Raw genomic sequence first — 17,691 nt, 5'->3', positions numbered from 1 at the left:
TATATCCCTAGTCCTTTTTTTTTTTCCTTTGAGATGGCTTCACTAAGTTGCTGTGTGAGATTGGCCTTAAATCTGTGATCCTCCTGCCTCAGCTTCCTGAGTCTCTAGGATTACAGGTGTGGGGCACTGTGCCTGGTTCAACAATACACTCTGGCCACCAAAGAGAATTTTGAAATACAGATTATTTAGCCATTCCATCATCACTACTCCTACAGGGCATGGGAAAGCAATCTCCAATTTTTTATACATGAACAATCTTATTTTCTAGCTTAGAAATGATACATAAAATCAATGCAAATATACAACTCCATGACATGGAATTTTACTGGATTTAATATTTACACTATATAGCCATTTAAAAGTAGGACTTGCTGAAGCTGGGTATGGTGGCACACACCTGTAATCCCAGCTATTCGAGAGGCTGAGGCAGGAAAACTGCAAGTTTGAGGCCAGCCTGGGAGTTCATTTCACAATTGCTGAGCTACTATTATATGCCAAACAGTGAGTGTATAACTACCATAGCTTGATAATAATAGCCACACTCATGTAACTTTCTAACTTACATTCCCACATAGATTTCCAAAATAGGAAAGAATCCAGTCCACTTGGTGGCTGTGAGTATAAATGCACTGGCATTCTAATTTATAATGTTAACCTTCTATGAGTCTGATTTAGTGTGACAAAATCTTTGTATGAGATGACAAAATCACATTTTCCACTGTAAAGCTGATCATCACACTGTACCCTCCTGGAGCCATCCTCTTTGATGTCTCCATAAACCTACTTCAATAACACCAGGCCTTCCTTCTTACTTCCTGGGACACTTGCACTGGTGCTCCAGAATAAGGTATAACCATTGGAGTATGGGTCGGCCTATACTGATAAGATTTTAAAGTGGGGTACATGAAGACAGGAATTCTTTCCAAGGGTATATAAAGACTTTACAAGTGATATCTGCGCAAGGAAATCAGTCTGAGGAAAATTTTTAGGGAATAAATTTTCATGTGAAATCTCAACTTCCATATGAAATCTTTCCTAAAACCAACGTGAGAGCCAGTCACCATATTCATGCACAGGTTTTCACCATAGTCCTTATTCTACTCTGCAAAAGCATACCCCTCGACTCCAGTGAATACATGGTCCAGGGTGTAAAAACTGGAGAGTTGGGAGGGAGAGGCTATTTTCCCCTTCCTATCAAAATATTCTCATTACAATCAGGCCTCATCTTATTTCATCTTTTTTGGGGGGTACTGGGGATGGAACCTTGGGGCATTCAACCACTGAGCCATATCCCCAGCCCTTTTTTGTATTTATTTATTTTTTCAATTAAATTCTTAAATTCTTTTTTTAGTGATAGGTGGACACAATCTCTTTATTTTATATTTATGTGGTGCTGAGGATCGAACCCAGTGCCTCATGCATGCTAGGCGAGCGCTCTACCTCTGAGCCACACCCCAGCCCCCTGAATTTTGAGACAGGGTGTCTCATTGAGGTGCTGAGGGCCTTGCTAAGTTTCTGAGGCTGGCTTTGAATTCCCAATCCTCCTGCCTCAGCTTCCTGAGCTTCTGGGCTCACAGGCATACATCACCACACCCAGCTTCATCTTACAAAATGTTTACTATATTCTATCTCCTACTAGCAAAGAATGAAATTGTTTGCTAGCTTCTCAGTCCATTAATTCTTAGATTCTCAAATCTTTTTTTAAACACATAAGAAAAAGTTTGATCATGAAGTCTCATAAAATTTTTGCAGTTATTTCTGGTTTTTAGACATGATTAATTCATTACTCCCAAAAGTTGAACATCAGAGTTTGACATAAGCAGACCCACCCATTTACCCAAGGGATATATCTCATTTCTCAAAACTGATGGATATAGCTGTATATTATATGGCATTATTCCAAATGATATAATGAGAAACAGTGCTGTTTTGTTTTTACCATTTTTGTTAATATTAGCTCTCTATAAATTTAATATTGACTATTTTGAGCAACCTATTTAATAAGCAATAGTTAATAATTTCCCAGTAATTTTATAATATTCAAAATAATTATAAACACATTTATTCAAATTAAAGAATAAATTCAGAAGTTTTCTTGACAGACAGTAAGTCTAATTTGATTGACCGATTTGAAATGAAGATTGGTTTTGCCAATTACACAAATGGCAGGTGTTTTGTGTCTTTTTTTTTTTTTTTTTTTTTTGCCAGGGATTGAACCCAAGGGTGCTTAACCACTGAGCAACATCCCCAGACCATTTTATTTTTCATTTTGAGATAGGGCCTCCCTAAGTTGCTTAGGACTTCACTAATTTGCTGAAGCTGGCTTTGAACTTGTGATCCTCCTTTCTCAGTGTCCTAAGCCACTGCGCCCAGCTGAGATGTTTTTTTATACAGATGGAGCTGAATCTGCACTACAGAAATTTTAACAGAAAGATTCTGAAAACATGTAATGATAAAAGAATTTCATCAAAAAATATGTATTGAAAAAGGAGTATGGATAAGTCAGATGTTTTCTTGACAGACAATAAGTCTAATTTGATTGACCAATTTGAAATGAAGATTGGTTTGGCCAATTACACAAATGGCAGGTGTTTTGTTGTTATTGTTTTTGTCTTTTTGTTGTTGTTTAAATGGATAAATGTTTGGATAAATGTTTAACAACATTCATCTGAGTGAAAAGGTTAATAGATAAAATGATTTTTAATAAACTAAAACTGAGATTCTAATAACTAGATAATAAATCCTTTTGCAAGATCGGTGGTTTCCAATTCTTTGCTTTTAATAAAATTAAAGGAATATTTTTGACAATATTTGATAATAGATCTCATTGTGATTGTTGGCATATAATTTAGAAGTTCAAAGACTTGGGGAATATCATTGTAACAAATCTCTTTATTTTCCAATTTTGTGAACAAGGTTTCTCAACACTAAGTCTATTTTAAAAAGGGAGAGAATTGATGTCTTACCTTATATCTTCCTATCATTGAATAATATTCATCCATGATACCTGAGCTACTTGGGTAGAAACACTAAATTTCTCATTAAGAGGTGTATCCTCAATAAAAATTTTAATTTTTAGGATTCACAAGATATATTATTTATGTAATTTAGTAATACAGTAATTATGGGAAATGAATGAAGAATATGAGAATGGAACCATACAAAATTTCTGCTAGAGGAGAATTTTTTTCTTGTTGTTATTGTTTTTTTGTGGAACCTAGGAGCTCTCTACAGATGTACACCACCATGCCCAACTATTTTTTTTAAATGTCTGAGGAACACTAGCCCTCTATGTTGTCGGTGGGTAGGGGAACAGAACTGCTAGAAATGATATTCAGTACTCTTCTCCAAAATATCTTCTATGCCAGTTCCCCTCAGGACCTGAAATTTCTCATTATTAGAATCATTACTTCAGGCAGGACCCTGGGAAGATCCTGTTTTTTGTTAAATATATGATGGGAGAGGTAATCAGCCAAGAGATTAGGCTCTACAAGGACTCTAACAAAGGACAGATGTATTTTTAATATGGAAAAAGGTGGTGGGGGACAAACTTGGATACATTCTAGTTCTATTCCTGTTGTATTTCTACTCAACAATCCATGCTGAAAAAGAAGCTACTTATATACTCTCTGTATTATGAAAAATCACTTGTCAAACTTCCAACAAAAAGGAACAGAAAGAGGACATCATACAGTGGTCAGGCTATTCCTTTCTTTATATACTACGAAATCTATAAAGGATTAATTATTAAACATAGAAATGGCCCATCAGTTGTCACTCAGTGACATGAAAATGGTAAAAATTCTAGTCCCAGTTCTGCCTCTGGAAATGCTGTGCCAAAACAAACAAGATAGGAACAGGGGAAGGCTTTTCAGTTAAGTTCTTCAGACAGAAGAGGAAGTTTAAACAGGACCTCTGTGCCCCTACCCTAAGCATCTTTAACTGTTAAGAAGCCCCAAGCCCAATATTTTGTAAATGTTTCAAATTTACTTACTTAAAATTATTTTTACCATGCCCTACTGAAATTCTAATGACTTGGTAAGCTGAGGCAGGAGGATTGCAAGTTCGAGGCCAGCTTCAGCAACCTGTCCCTGTCTCGGAAAAAAAAAAAAAAAAAAAAAGAAGGTCTGGGAATGTAGATTATTAGTAGAGCGATTTGTGTTCAAACCCCAGTCCTGTTTAAACAACAAAAAAAATTTAGAGCCTGAGGAGATATATATTCTCTACATATATAATTCCTCCAGGCTCCCAGTTACTCTGAAGAGGCAAGCTACCAGTTCTTTAATTCCCTCTGTGTTGTTTTTGTTTTGGTTCTGGGGGTTGAACCCTGGGTGCTCTATCACTGAACTACATCCCCAGTCCTATTTTCTATTTTGAGACAAGGTCTCGCTAAGTTACTAAGGCTGGCATCGATCATGCGATCCTCCAGCCTTAGCCTACAAGTAGCTAGGATTGCAGGTGTGCGCCATCGCGCCGGCTCCCCCACTTTATGGAAAGCTCGCTTCCATTTCATTTTCCCTCAGGTTTCCGAAAATGCCCCATTCGCATCCCCTCCTTGCTTGGAAGGCAAAAGAGCAAAAGGGGCTGGGTTCTGCTCACCCCACTGCAAGCCTACCAGGGGTGCAGCTGGTGTTGAGGCTGGGAGTGGAGTTGACCCAGGAATGGGAGTGCGACAACCCGAGGGCCATCGAGGCACGGTCCCTAAGGAGATACCTTACCACTCAAAGTCGTCCTTTTCGATAACGACCTATTTATTAATACCTGCAGTTGGTTCCTTTAGGGGGTTGGCTCCAAGGTTCAGTAAGCAATGCCAGCGGACTGCACACGTCAAGCGCCCCAGGACCCTAGGGCGCGGTTCTTGCTGAGGGCGCGCCGCCGCGGCCTGGAGGCAGCCCCGTGCCGGCAGTGGACCCGCGGGAACCCCCCTTACAACCTGCCCGCCGTTAGCCGCCACCGACTCCAGACGCGCACCTTCTTGCCCGCACGCCGCGTGAGACGTGAGAGCGGGAAGCCCTCCAGGCCTCCCTCCGGGCTCCAGCCTGAGGCCTCAGGTAGACCGAGCCCTAGAGCGGCCAGGTAACAGTCCCGATTGCTATAGCGACTGTGGGCTCCGAGCCGCGCCGGGGCCCTGACCCGGCGTGGTGACGTCACCACGCCCTCCCCGGGCGCTCGGCTCCGCAGGCCTGCGTCACCTCAGCCGGTGCGGGCGGGGCTCCGAGGGCCTCGGTTCGGAGCCGGGTTGCCCGGGCTCCAGGGGCCCCGGAACCGGGATAAGTAGACGGCCACCGCGGCGGAGGGGGGGGCGGGGTGGAGCGTGCCCTGTAATTTCTATACGGGTTCCGGGGCCCGGTAAAGGCGCGCCGAGAGCGGAGGAAAGTGCGGCGGCCCTGGAACCTGGATATCGCGCGAGGCAAGCCGCGCGCGGGCGGGCGGGCTATGGCGCAGGCGGGTTGCGGGGCCGGCGCTGGTGGCGGGGCCCGGTGCATGGCGGTCTGTCGGCGGAGTCGCCCTCGGGGGCTGTCAGGTTGGTGGCTGTGGGGAGACTGGGTCCACCATGACCAAGGTGGGAGGCTGGGCGGGCGCAGGGCCCTGGGAAGATCCCGAGCCCGTCGTGCCCACCCTCCTCCGGCCCTAACCCGGCGGCCGGGCCACTGGACGGCGGTCTGGCCCCTCCTCCACCTAGGGTCCCTGCCCCTCCATTCCCACCTGCGACTCCTCCTCCATGACTCTCAAACCCCACCCAGTGACAGTGCCCGCCTCCCACCTCTGTGACCCCACACCCCACCCACTGACCCCAAACCTGACCAGGTGACCCTTCATTCTTATTCATATACTGCTAACCTCAGTACTTCTCAGGGACCCACCAACCCAGTAACTCACACGGCCCCAAGATCCCCACATCCCTCCTTGGTGACCCCCAACCTTCCCCAGACTGCCCTGTGTTCCCCCACAAACTTAGTGACTCCTCTCAAACCACTGTAACCACTTGTAAAATCATACACCAATAATTTCCCACCCACTCATCTATGTAACCTTCAGTCTGCCCTGTAACCCCGTGATTCTCAGTTACATGCTTTCCTTTCGTCCTAAAATCACCCTACTGGCAACCCTCTCTGCGCCCTCAGCCCTCCAGTGTCAATCAGCACATGACCTACAAGTGTCCCAGCACAGTTGTGGTGAGGAGAATATAGAGATGAATATGAAGTAGTAATAATTGGAGGCATCAGAAAATTCTGGATTGAGTGTGTGAACTTGGTTCAAGTCCCCATTCTGCCACTGCTGTGCTTTGGGAACCTGGGAGAAGTCCCTTCTTCCCTCTGTTCCTCAGTATTGTGATGAGGTTGGGCTAGATGATCTCAGAGTTTCCTTCCAACTGTATAATTCTGCAGTTCTCAGTGAAGACAATTGTTTGCAATCATTTCTGTACCCTTACCCTAGAATCTTGGTCTTATAAGCTCACCCCATGGTCCACTTGCTTTATGAATCTTCCCCCTTGTTCCCATGACCCTGTACACTCTTAATTGCCCATACTCATTCCTCTTGATTAGGGCCAATTAGTTGACTTATTTATAAAGCAGTATAGCTGAGAGCTTCAGCTTGGGACATTGATGTCATAAATCTAGGTTCTGGTCTAACTGGAGTTAAGCTATGGAACTTTTGGCATACCATTTAGTTAGTCTGAATCTTTAGTGTCCACTTCTACTAAGATGATAGTAGTGACTGAGCGACACATGCACGTGGCACCATGCCTCTCACATGGGTAACCTTTATGTGTAAGTTCTTGTTTTTTTGTGGTGCTGGGGATTGAACACATGGCCCTGTGCATGTGAGGCAAGCACTCTACCAGCTGAGCTATATCCCCAGCCCAAGTTCTTGTTTTTACTGAGGAGCACCCGTAGGTCTTACTCTGTCTTGGGTGCTAAGGGTTCAGCAATGACCATGTAATCCATACCTTGCAATACTCCTGACATCTTGGAATCCCCATCCTCTTCTCATCTCTGCTAAGTCCCTCTCACTACTATTTTTTTTTTAACCCTTGTACTTCCTTAATAGTAATTGGCTTATTGAGCATCTACGGTTACCAATCTTTGTATATATAAAAGTTAAATATACCTATCAATAAGCCCAGTAGGTAATTATTATTATATTCACCATTTCCTGTCCCTTCTTTTTTGGGGGGATTTGGTTTTAAAGAAATACACCTGAAACTCATACCACTAATAGCAGAATGGGGATTTAAACCCAGTCTTCAAAAAACCCACTTACACCATTATAGAGCTCTCTTATCTATAGTTCTTAAACTCAACATCAACTCATTCCGTGTCCTCTAGGGTTTCTATTACCCTTTGCTCCCTAGTTTGGTGACTTTCTCCTCCTATTGTTCATGGCTTTTGGCCCCTTTTGCCCTAAAACCCTTGTACCTTATGTGGAAGGGAAAATGTCTTTTAGGTTCATAACTAAGGCCTCTATCACAAAAGATTAACAAGAGAAAAGCATACAAGTTTATTTAATATAAGTTTTTTACATGGCTTGGGACCTTCAATAAGGAAATGCATACCCAAAGAAAAAGTTAAACCTGTATTTTTGTGCTTCCTTTGATGAAAGGTGGGAAGTTGTAGAGAAAGAGTGTGATCTAATGGTAACAAACCAGGGAAACAGAAAGCCCTGTTTGTTCAAGTTCTTCTCTGTGACCCTGTGCCTTCAAAAATAGGACAGTCCTTTGGGTTTAGGGAAAATACCTATCACATGAGGCTCTTATGACTTGCTTCAGGAGGGAAAGCCAGGAGAAGGTGAGACATTTTCTCAAATTGCCATATTTTGGGGTAGCATGTCCTGAACCTAATTAACATGAACACCTCTCTACATCCTTTGCCCAGCTATAGGTCCTTGGAGTTCCCAGCCCTCACCCCATGATCTCACCCAGAAGTGTCTCCAAGCTCACTGATGCTTTATCCCCAATCTTCATCCTGGTAGGTCTCTTACCCCCAGAAATCCATGTGTCCATATATATTAAGACTCTATCCCAGTCTTTCTTCCTATGATCCCTTCCTGCTTTTAGTCTCAATGTTCTACCTCCTCTCCCCACTTGTGCCATCCTTAGCCATATCCAATTCCCTGGAACTTTCATCTAGAGACTTTCTGATATGCCCAGCTTCAGTGAAATGAGCCCTTTCCATCCCAACGTGAACCCATCCTTCATAATGTATGTAGTCTTCCATCCTAAAATCCTTTCCCTTCACACCCTGTCCAGTATCCCAGTCTCATGGTGTCCTCCCTCATTTTCATCAGTGATCACCTTTTCAAATTGAAATTGTCTTTCACCTTCCCTCTCCCTGTATTTCTCACAGTGCTCTCCTTTCTATTCTCTTTTTTGTCTCCCTAATAATCCTCTCCTCACCATCTTGATAACAAATTTATTATAGTGTAAATCTCCCTCCCACCCCAATCCTGCTCTTTTCACTCTCTTATACATCTAACCTCGGGGCCATGTGAAACCCTTCTGCTCTCAGCCCTCCTTTCTTCACATAAAACCTCATCAGCCTTTTTGGTTTGCCCAAAGTGGGAAATAGATATATTTTTCCCACCCTCCTCTGACAACTTTTGATGGCTTCTGATAGTCGATCATCAAGATCTTGGTCTTTTAGGTAGAAAGGAGAGAACCATGAGAAATCCTGTAGAATAGCTCTAGCGTGTCTCCTGAACACATTCCCACTGTCCTGTCCTGTTTATGAAGCTGCTAGCTGTATGTTCCCTCAGGGTAGAATGCGTTGAGTGTCGGCCTCCCTGGTATTGAATTAGCCCCATTGTTCTCCAGTCCCTTGGCAGAACTTTCCACTTCCCTCCCACTAGAAGCTGGATGGTGAGTAGCAACTGTGACATTAAAGATCTACATCCCAAAGTCTATTCTGTGTGGGTCACCAAATTCCCAGGTCCCCTAAACATATTTACAGACTGTACAGCAATTAATACAGACAGGGGGTATGTCCTGAGGGCTACAAATTCTGTGGGTGGATTAAAAAGAAGAATTTTTGCCCTTGATTTGTTTCATCTTTCTTAAGGCAAAGAACATATCTGCCTTATATTTTAGTTATTTGTGTACTGCTCTTTCTTTCCGCCCTGTGATTTCCTTTAGAACAGAGGCTGGGTTTTCTTTATCTTCTGGCATCTTAATAGTGCCTCTCGTATTTAGAAGATAATCAGTAAATACTTATTGGATTAAATTAACTCAGAAGTTCAAACAAGTGCAAACAAGTAAAAACAGATTGTGCCTAAGTTTTGTGGCCACAACCCACTTCTCCAAAGCCTTCCAAGCATGATAATGGATGAGCCCTTTGATTTAGATAGTCTGGAATTTAGCCATAACTTTTTTAGTCATTGTTCTTCTGGGGGAATAGGTGCTTTACTTTTTTAAATATATTTTTAGTTATACATGGGCACAATATCTTTATCTTATTTAATTTTTTTAATGTGGTGCTGAGGATTGAACCATGTGCCTCATATGTGCGAGGCAAGCGCTCTACCACAGAGCCACAACCACAGCCCCAGTGCTTTGCTTTTAATTTTATTTATTGTTTTAGCTTTACTTCTGGGAAGGCTAGAGAGGTTGGTTGGTAGTTTTATAATACAGCAGTAACAAGGTCAGAGGATGTCTGACATAGACTTGTTCTTAATAAAACAGCTAGGTGAAATATTTAACGGGAGGATAGAGACGATAAGAGAATAAAGGAAACCAAGCTGGCAAATGTTGGATACTGTTGAAGTTTAGTAATGGGTTCAAGAAGTTCATTATACTATTTTTTTTTTCTGCTTTTGTGAATGTTAGAAATCATAATAAAGTTTTGGGAGGGCAGTTAGATGAACAAGTACAAATTTAGAAAACACCTCAGAGCAAATGAGCTGCTATTACTCTTATCAATAGGTAGTACTATTATCTAGATTAAGTAATATATTTAGTTCTATCTCTGACCTCTTCCATTTGTGAGATATGAGGAAGCTAAATTTAAAAATTAGAACTCTTGCTGGACATGGCAGCACATGCCTATAATCCCAACTACTCAGGAGGCTGAAGGAGAAGGATGGCAAGTTTGAGGCCAGCCTGGGCAACTTAGCAAGACTCTGTCTCAAAATAAAAAGGGCTGGAAATGTATCTCAGTGGTAAAGCATCCCTGGGTTCAATCCCAGAACCACAGATATAGATAGATAGATAGATAGATAGATAGATAGATAGATAGATAGATAGATAGATAGATAGAAAGAATAAACAAGTGAAATATATATTTAGAAAATTAACCAGAAAAGAGAGAGTGTGCCAAGAGTATGCGTATTATAATTTTGCAGGGGGAGTGTATTATAATTTTAAATAGAATGGCCTCAGAACATCTTGCTTTAAAAAAAAGTGGCATTTGAGCAAAGACATGTAAGAAATTAGGCAGTGAGCTAAGTTTATTCCCGTTAGGGTAAATAGCAAACTCAAAGGCTATGAGGAAGGATTGTATCTGGCATATTTGAAAAACATGAAGAAGCTGGCCAGTATGGCTACAGTAGGATCAGAAAGGGGAAGCAGGGCTGGGGTTGTGGCTCAGCGGTAGAGCACTCGCCTCCCATGTGCAAGACCCTGAGTTCGATCCTCAGCACCACATAAAAATAAATAAGTGAAATGAAGTTATTGTGTTCAACTACAACTAAAAAATAATATTAAAAAAAAGAGAGGGGAAGCATCAGGAGATGTTGTGATGGAAATGGATTGGGGGTGCTGGGTCTTACGGGCCACTGGTTTTTGTTGTGAATTATAAGTGATATGTGAGCCATTAAAGGAATCTCAGTAGCTAAGTGACACAATTAAAGGAGTCTCAGTAGCTAAGTGACTTACATTTTGCAAAGATCATTCTGGCTGCTCTGCTGAGAACAACCTATAATGGGGCTTATGAGGGAAAGGGTTGAAGGGGCTACTGCAGTGGTCCAGACGAAAAGTTGGTGGTTCACATCCAAAGTTAAGCAATAGAAGAGCAAAAAGCAGTTGGATTCTGGACTCACCCTGTAAGAGGAGCAGCTGAAATTTGCTGATAGACTGGATACAACAAATGAAAGAGATGTTGAGGATGACGCACATATTTTTTTGCCTGAGCAACTACAGAGTGAAATTCCCATTTACTGAAATGGGGGGGGGGCTTAGAAGGGGACAGAATGTGAGAAGGAGGAGATAAGTAGTTCCCTGTTGAATATGTCACTTCTGAGATGTTTTTTGAACATCAAAGAGTTGTTGATAAGCAGCTGGATATACAAGTACGTTGGACCCTAGTAAATAATCTGTTTTTAGTACCAAGCAAGAGACAGGAGTATGGTGGGAAGAGCACTGGCAGTTTAGGTGTCAGGCTGTGCTCTGCTTCAAGGTAACTGTGTGATCCTTTGGAACTCCTACAGTAGTGCTGGCCTCTTCATCTGCCAAATGACTGCTTTAGACTAGAAATGAGCAGTCTCCTCATCCCTTCCTATTGTGAGAGTTGAGTAAGTAATTGTTTAGAGTAAATGAGATAATATATTTGAGAGCATTTTGAAAACTGCTGAGCTCTACATGGAGTAGTGGTATTCATAGTAAGAGTCCTTCCTTTATTCAGTAAAGTTATACCCAGGGCATGCCTGCCATTTGCTGGGGAATGTGCTGCACGAGGATATGATGATGGAGATGAATCTGTGCCCTAATGGACACTACAGACAAGCCCCCTCTGGTATAGCTTCACTGCTAAATGCAGAGGGAACATAGAACTGGAGTGCCAAGAGTATGCGTATTATAATTTTGCAGGGGGAGAGTACTGTAATTTTAAGTAGAATTTTAAATAGAATGTGACAGTAGCCAGGTAAAGCTTATTCTTGAACCGAGTCTGGGAGGAAACAATGAATGGGGGATGCCAGAGACAGGTAGAATGGTATTATCAGGTGAGCAAAAGTGGTCAGTCTAGGAGCCAGGGATATAACTCAGTGATAGAGTACTTACCTGTTATGTACAAGGCTTGGGTTCGATCCCCAGCGCTCCCTACCAAAAAAAAAAGAAACAAAAAAGCAACCAGTGGTCAGCCAGCCAAGCCTAGGAAGAGTTGGGAATGGTAAATATGGCTGGGAAGGGATAGGCTGGTGGGCTTCAGTTCCTTCCCCACTTCATTCATTCGCTCGACATTTAGTTCTTTTCTAGGAACTTCTGTTAAGAAGTTCATAGTTTTATAATAGATAAAATCTGGTCTCCAAAGTTTTGGTTAGATCTAATTCACAATAAGTAGAACTGAATCAGGTTTCAAATTTGAACTAAATTCAGCTGTGTAAACAAATGGTATTAATCATTTGTATCTGTGGGTATAATCTTTGTTAGGTGCTAATTAAGCCAAAAGGCATGCTCTCTAGGAACTTAAGTTATAATCAGTATGACAGAAAGTAAGAGTGTATTATTTTCCCCCTAAGAATCAGGGGTCAAGAAAAACACATATTGTGGCAACATGCTCTTTGATTTGCATCTGGAAGTTGTCCTTCTGACACTTAAATGATTATATGGTAGTGTACTCCCTTATCCACAGGGATCAGTTCTAAGACCCCCAGTGGATGCAATTTTTCTTCCTATAAATATATGCACAAGGGCTGGGGTTGTGGCTCAGTGGTAGAGTACTTGCCTCGCACGGGTGAAGTAGTGGGTTTGATCCTCAGCACCACATAAAAATAAATTAATAAAGAGATTGTGTCCATATACAACTAAAAAATTTTTTAAATATATATATGCACAAATTTAATATATTATCTTTCTTAACTAAACATTATCACACACTGTGACCTTACCTTTTGCAGTTTGAGATGCAACAGAAAAACTAGCAAGAATTTCTTTTTCTTTCTTGATAATTTCAAGGGTGAAAAATTTGTTCTTACCATAGATCTTAATTTTTTTTTTTCTGGAACTGGGGTACTATAGCTTAGTGGTAGAGCAGTTGTTCAGCATCTCCAGGTCCTGGGTTCAATCCCCAGCACTGGGGAAAAAGTTTTTTTTTTCTTATTAAGCTAAAAACTTTCACCTTTTTCACTTAAAGGAGGCACTTTATGACTTCTCTGCATATTTGAATTGGAAGGTCAGTACTCTTGCACCCTGGGGCTGTTACTAACAGGGATTACTTCATTGCAAGCACTGCATTACCAAGACAGTGGATCTGATAACTGAGATGGCCACCATATGACTAATGAAAGGGTAGCATATACATGTACTGTGTGGATGCTCTGGACGAAAGGATAATCTGTGTCCCAGGTAGAAGAGAGCAGGATGGTGTGGATTTCATCACACAGCATGCAATTCAAACATTATAAGAAAATTGACATTTGGAGCTGGGGTTATGGCTCAGTGGTAGAGTGCCTGCCTAGCTATGTGTGAGACACTGGGTTTGATTTTCAGCACTGCATATCAGTAAATAAAGGTCCATTGACAACTAAAATAATATTAAAAATTTTTTTTTTCATTTAATATTTTCAGACCAGGATTGACTAGGAAACTGAGGTTTCAGAAAGGAAAACCTTTAAGGGGCACCCTACTCTACAGTGAAGCAAGTCTCTTTGACCAGGTAAACAAGAATATGAGATAGAGCTCATCCTGATTGATAGGTCATACACAAGATTAGTTTAGAGTGTATGGAATCATCCTCTACCACTTACTGAAATGGGAGATTTTGTCCTGGCGAGTGGAGAAAAACAAAAGCAAAAACATTTGAGTTGGAAAACAAAACAAAAATAAAAACAGATACAAATCTAAGTGCAGCTAAAGCCATCATCTCTTTTTTTTTTTTTTTTTTTTGAGAATTTTTTAATATTTATTTTCTAGTTTTCGGCAGACACAACATCTTTGTATGTGATGCTGGATCGAAGCCGGTCTACACGCATGCCAGGCGATCGCGCTACGGCTTGAGCCACATCCCCAGCTCATAAAGCCATCATCTTTAACTAAGGGCCTTAACCTGCTTTGGGTGCTGTTTCCTAAAACTACAAACAAATCTCTGACCCTGGCAGTTATCAGTCAAGCTATAAAAACTTAAGAGTCATGAATCCTATGCAGGTGTTTGTTTTGCTGATAGAAGCACAGAAAGATCTGTGGTGTTGGGTAAATTTTTCAAAGCTTCATGGCCTGTAAGACCGTCACCAAAGTCAGAATGCCTCTTCTAGTGCCTCTGGTTTAACACCCCCAGAGCTTACCCTCCAGTGAATTGTTCATCTCTGATCTTACTGTTTAATTGTTCATTTATAGGAATTCCCTATTTTAGTATGATTGATAAAGTATGAGATCCAAATAATTAAGAGAAGAACAACGTTATTGGTGTCCCTTGAGATTGTAGAGCTACCCTGAGGCTTGGATTCAGGGGATGTAGCAAGGGTACCCTCAGGTTCTTTTCTGTGACAGGGACCAAACTCAACTTAGGAAGTATTGTCTTGGGGCCACATGGAGCAGTAAGGGAAACAGGTAGGCCTTGCTAGACCACTATTTCAGCAGACCAAACCTCATGACCAGGCTGAGAACACACTCCTATTGGAGCCGGTGTGTCTTCAATTCCTGTGTAGACTCGCTGTTGTCTTATGATAAACCTGACCAGTTTTCATATGGTATTCAGTAATGGCATCCATGAATTATGAAGCTAAATTTTAGACGTGATTTGCTACAAATCTGTAATGCAGAATTCATCCTATTGTTACTGAATTGTCATGATTGGACGCTCATGATTGGAGAACATAGATATTCCTGTACTCAGCATAGAAGTATAAAATGCATTTCATGGGTAATACATTCTTAAGGCTTAATTTTTTAAATATAAAAGATATACATTAAGTCACTTTCCATTATCATGACCCAGTCACTCAGTTATCCTTCCACAGACAACCCTGGTTAATAATTTCTTGACTGTCCTTTCACAGATTATTTTTTAACGTTAATAGGTGGCACACAAAAGACACTATTTTATACCTTGTCAGTTTTCTTTCTTTTTTTTTTTTTTAACATTTATGTTTTTGGGTCTGGGGATATAGCTCAGTTGGTAGAGTGCTTGCCTAGCATGCACAAGGCCCTGGGTTCAATACCCAGAACCACACACATACACACACACACACACACACAAATACATATATATATATTTTAGAAGTAGTTGGACACAATACCTTTATTTTTATGTGGTACTGAGGATTGAACCCAGGCTTTGCACATGCTGGATGACCACTCTTCCGCTGAGCCACAACCCCAGTCCTCCTATTTTTTTAATACATTTATTTTATTTATTTGTTTTTCTGTGATGCTGAGGATTGAATCCAGAGCCTTGCAAGTGCTAGGCAAGTGCTCTACCGCTGAGCCACAGCCCCAGTCCACTTATTTCCTATATTTTGGAGATCATTCCATATCATGTGAGGAATCTGTGGAATTTCATCTATAGATGCATGCAGGGATGCTGTGACTAACCTTGAACATACACCATTTTTTAATTTGTTCTTTTTAGATATACATGACAGTAGAGTGTATTTTTTAAAAAATAGATTTTTAGTTGTAGTTGGATGCAATATCTTTATTTTATTTATTTTTATGTGGTGCTGAGGATCGAACCCAGCGCCTCTCATGTGCTAGGCAAGCTCTCTACTGCTCAGCCCAAGCCCCAGTCCCAAGTGTATTTCTTTTTAGATGTTGATGAACCTTTATTTTATTCATTTATTTATATGTGGTGCTGAGACTCGAACCCAGTGCCTTACACATGCTAGGCAAGTGCTCCACTCTGCCATGCAACCAGCAGGCGAGCTTCATAATAGAGATTCGAAGCATAGAAATTAACTAGTGAGTTTTAAAATTAAAGGATATAATCCTAGTTACCTTTATTGCCCAGTTCCAGAGACGGCTCCTCCTTGCTCCCACCTCCAGCCACCTAATGCGGTGGTGAGGTTAATACAAGATGCCAGCGAGAGAGGGAGAACACACCAGGGAGTGAGCTTTTATTGGGGAACAAAAAATTCAAGGGAAAATTCCATCCAATGAAGGTCTGGGGGGGCAGCATTCCAAGGTCAGGGTCAGTGATTGGTCTTCGGGTCAGTGGTCAGGCACACCTCCATAGGGACAAGCCCTCGCACCTGGGAAAGGGTGGGGAAGGTTCTGACACAGTTACATCTAAGCACCTCTCACCCAGCCAGGGAGGTAATTCAAATCACGTGTGAGAATGGCTTCCCACACTCCACCACTGAGCCCCAACCCCACCCCTGTGTATTTTTTTTTAATATTTATTTTTTAGTTGTAATTGGACACAATACTTTTATTTTTATTTATTTTTTTATTTTTATTTTTATTTTTTATTTTTTTGGTACCAGGATTGAACCCAGAGGCATGTAACCATTGAACCACATCCCCAACCATTTTTTGTATGTTATTTAGAGACAGGGTCTCCTGAGTTACTTAGGGATTCACTAAATTGCTGAGTTTGAACTCACGATCCACCTGCATCAGCCACCCAGAGTCGCTGGGATTACAGGCCTGCGCCATCCTGATAGGAGGTTATTTTTATTTATTTATTTTTATGTGGTGCTGAGGATCCAATCTAGGGCCTCACACATGCGAGGTGAGTGCTCTACCGCTGAGCCCCAGCTCCAGCCCAATGTATTTTAACATATTATACATAGATAGAGTATAAATTATTCTAATTAGGATCCCATTCTTGAGGTTGTACATGATTGGAGTTTCCCTGGTGGTATATTCCATATTTGAACATAGGTGAATTATGTCAGGTTCATTCCACTGTCTTTTCTATTCTCATACTCCCTCCCTTCCCTTTCCTTCATTCTCCTTTATCTAATCCACTTTTTTTTTTTTCGTTTTTGGTACTGGAGATTAAACTCCAGGGCACTTGACCACTGAACCATATCTCCAGCCCTATTTTGTATTTTATTTAGAAACAAGGTCTCACTGAGTTGCTAAGCGTTTGCCATTGCTGAGGCTGGATTTGAACTTGAGATCCTCCTGCCTCAGCCTCCTGAGCCACTAGGATTACAGGCATGTGCCACTATGCCCAGTCTGAAATTATGTTCTTCCCTCCTGCCCCCCATTGTGTGTTAGCATCCCCATATCAGAGAGAACATTTGACCTTTGGTTTGGGGGGATTGGCTTATTTCACTTAGCATGATAGTCTCTAGGTCTATTCATTTACCAGCAAAAGTATAAAAAAAAAAAAGTCATAAAGTCATTCTTTTTTATGGCTGAGTAATATTCCAGTATTTATATATAACACATTTTCTTCATTCATTCATCTCTTGATGAGCACCTCAGTTGTTTCCATAGCTTAGCTATTATGAATTGAGGTGCTATAAACATTGATGTGGCTTCAACACTGTAGTGTGCTGATTTTAAGTCCTTTGGGTATACACCAAGGAGTAGTATAGCTGGGTCAAAGGGTAGTCCATTTCAAATTTTCTGAGGAATCTCCATTCTGCCTTCCAGAGTGATTGCATCAATTTACAGTCCCACCAGCAATGTATGACTGTTCCTTTTTCCCCACATCCTCGAATGCCATTTTTTAGACATGTGGACTAGATGTGAAATTGCTGGGTCAGATGGTATATACAGTTATAATTTTTTAATTATATTGCCTAACTACTTTCTATAGAGATTATACCCAATGTAATTTCCCACCAAAAGTCTGCCTGTTTCCCCACAGT

At 41.4% G+C, this 17,691-nt stretch overlaps 2 protein-coding genes across 4 annotated transcripts in view; both read left to right on the top strand.

Moving 5' to 3' along the window:
* The first annotated feature begins 5,329 nt into the window (after positions 1–5,329).
* The window catches only part of Znf76 (zinc finger protein 76), a 34,157-nt gene continuing 21,795 nt past the window's right edge, over positions 5,330–17,691 (top strand). The window contains exons 1-2 of one of the 3 annotated variants that reach the window (XM_076858855.1): positions 5,330–5,524; positions 7,878–7,970. The gene's annotated coding sequence lies outside the window, so the exon portion shown is untranslated. The remainder of the gene's footprint in view (positions 5,525–7,877; positions 7,971–17,691) is intronic. The other 2 variants (XM_076858854.1, XM_076858856.1) reach the window with 2 other exon arrangements.
* Rpl10a (ribosomal protein L10a) overlaps positions 6,745–17,691 on the top strand; it is a 179,013-nt gene continuing 168,066 nt past the window's right edge. The window contains exon 1 of the mRNA XM_076858858.1: positions 6,745–6,748. Coding sequence (XP_076714973.1) covers positions 6,746–6,748 — 3 coding nt within the window. The 5' untranslated portion in view covers position 6,745. The remainder of the gene's footprint in view (positions 6,749–17,691) is intronic.

Source organism: Callospermophilus lateralis, chromosome 6 (assembly GCF_048772815.1).
Source record: "Callospermophilus lateralis isolate mCalLat2 chromosome 6, mCalLat2.hap1, whole genome shotgun sequence".
Classification (NCBI taxonomy): domain Eukaryota; kingdom Metazoa; phylum Chordata; class Mammalia; order Rodentia; family Sciuridae; genus Callospermophilus; species Callospermophilus lateralis.
The sequence above is the reverse complement of the archived record's forward strand: the minus strand, read 5'-3'. Positions and strand labels throughout refer to the sequence as shown.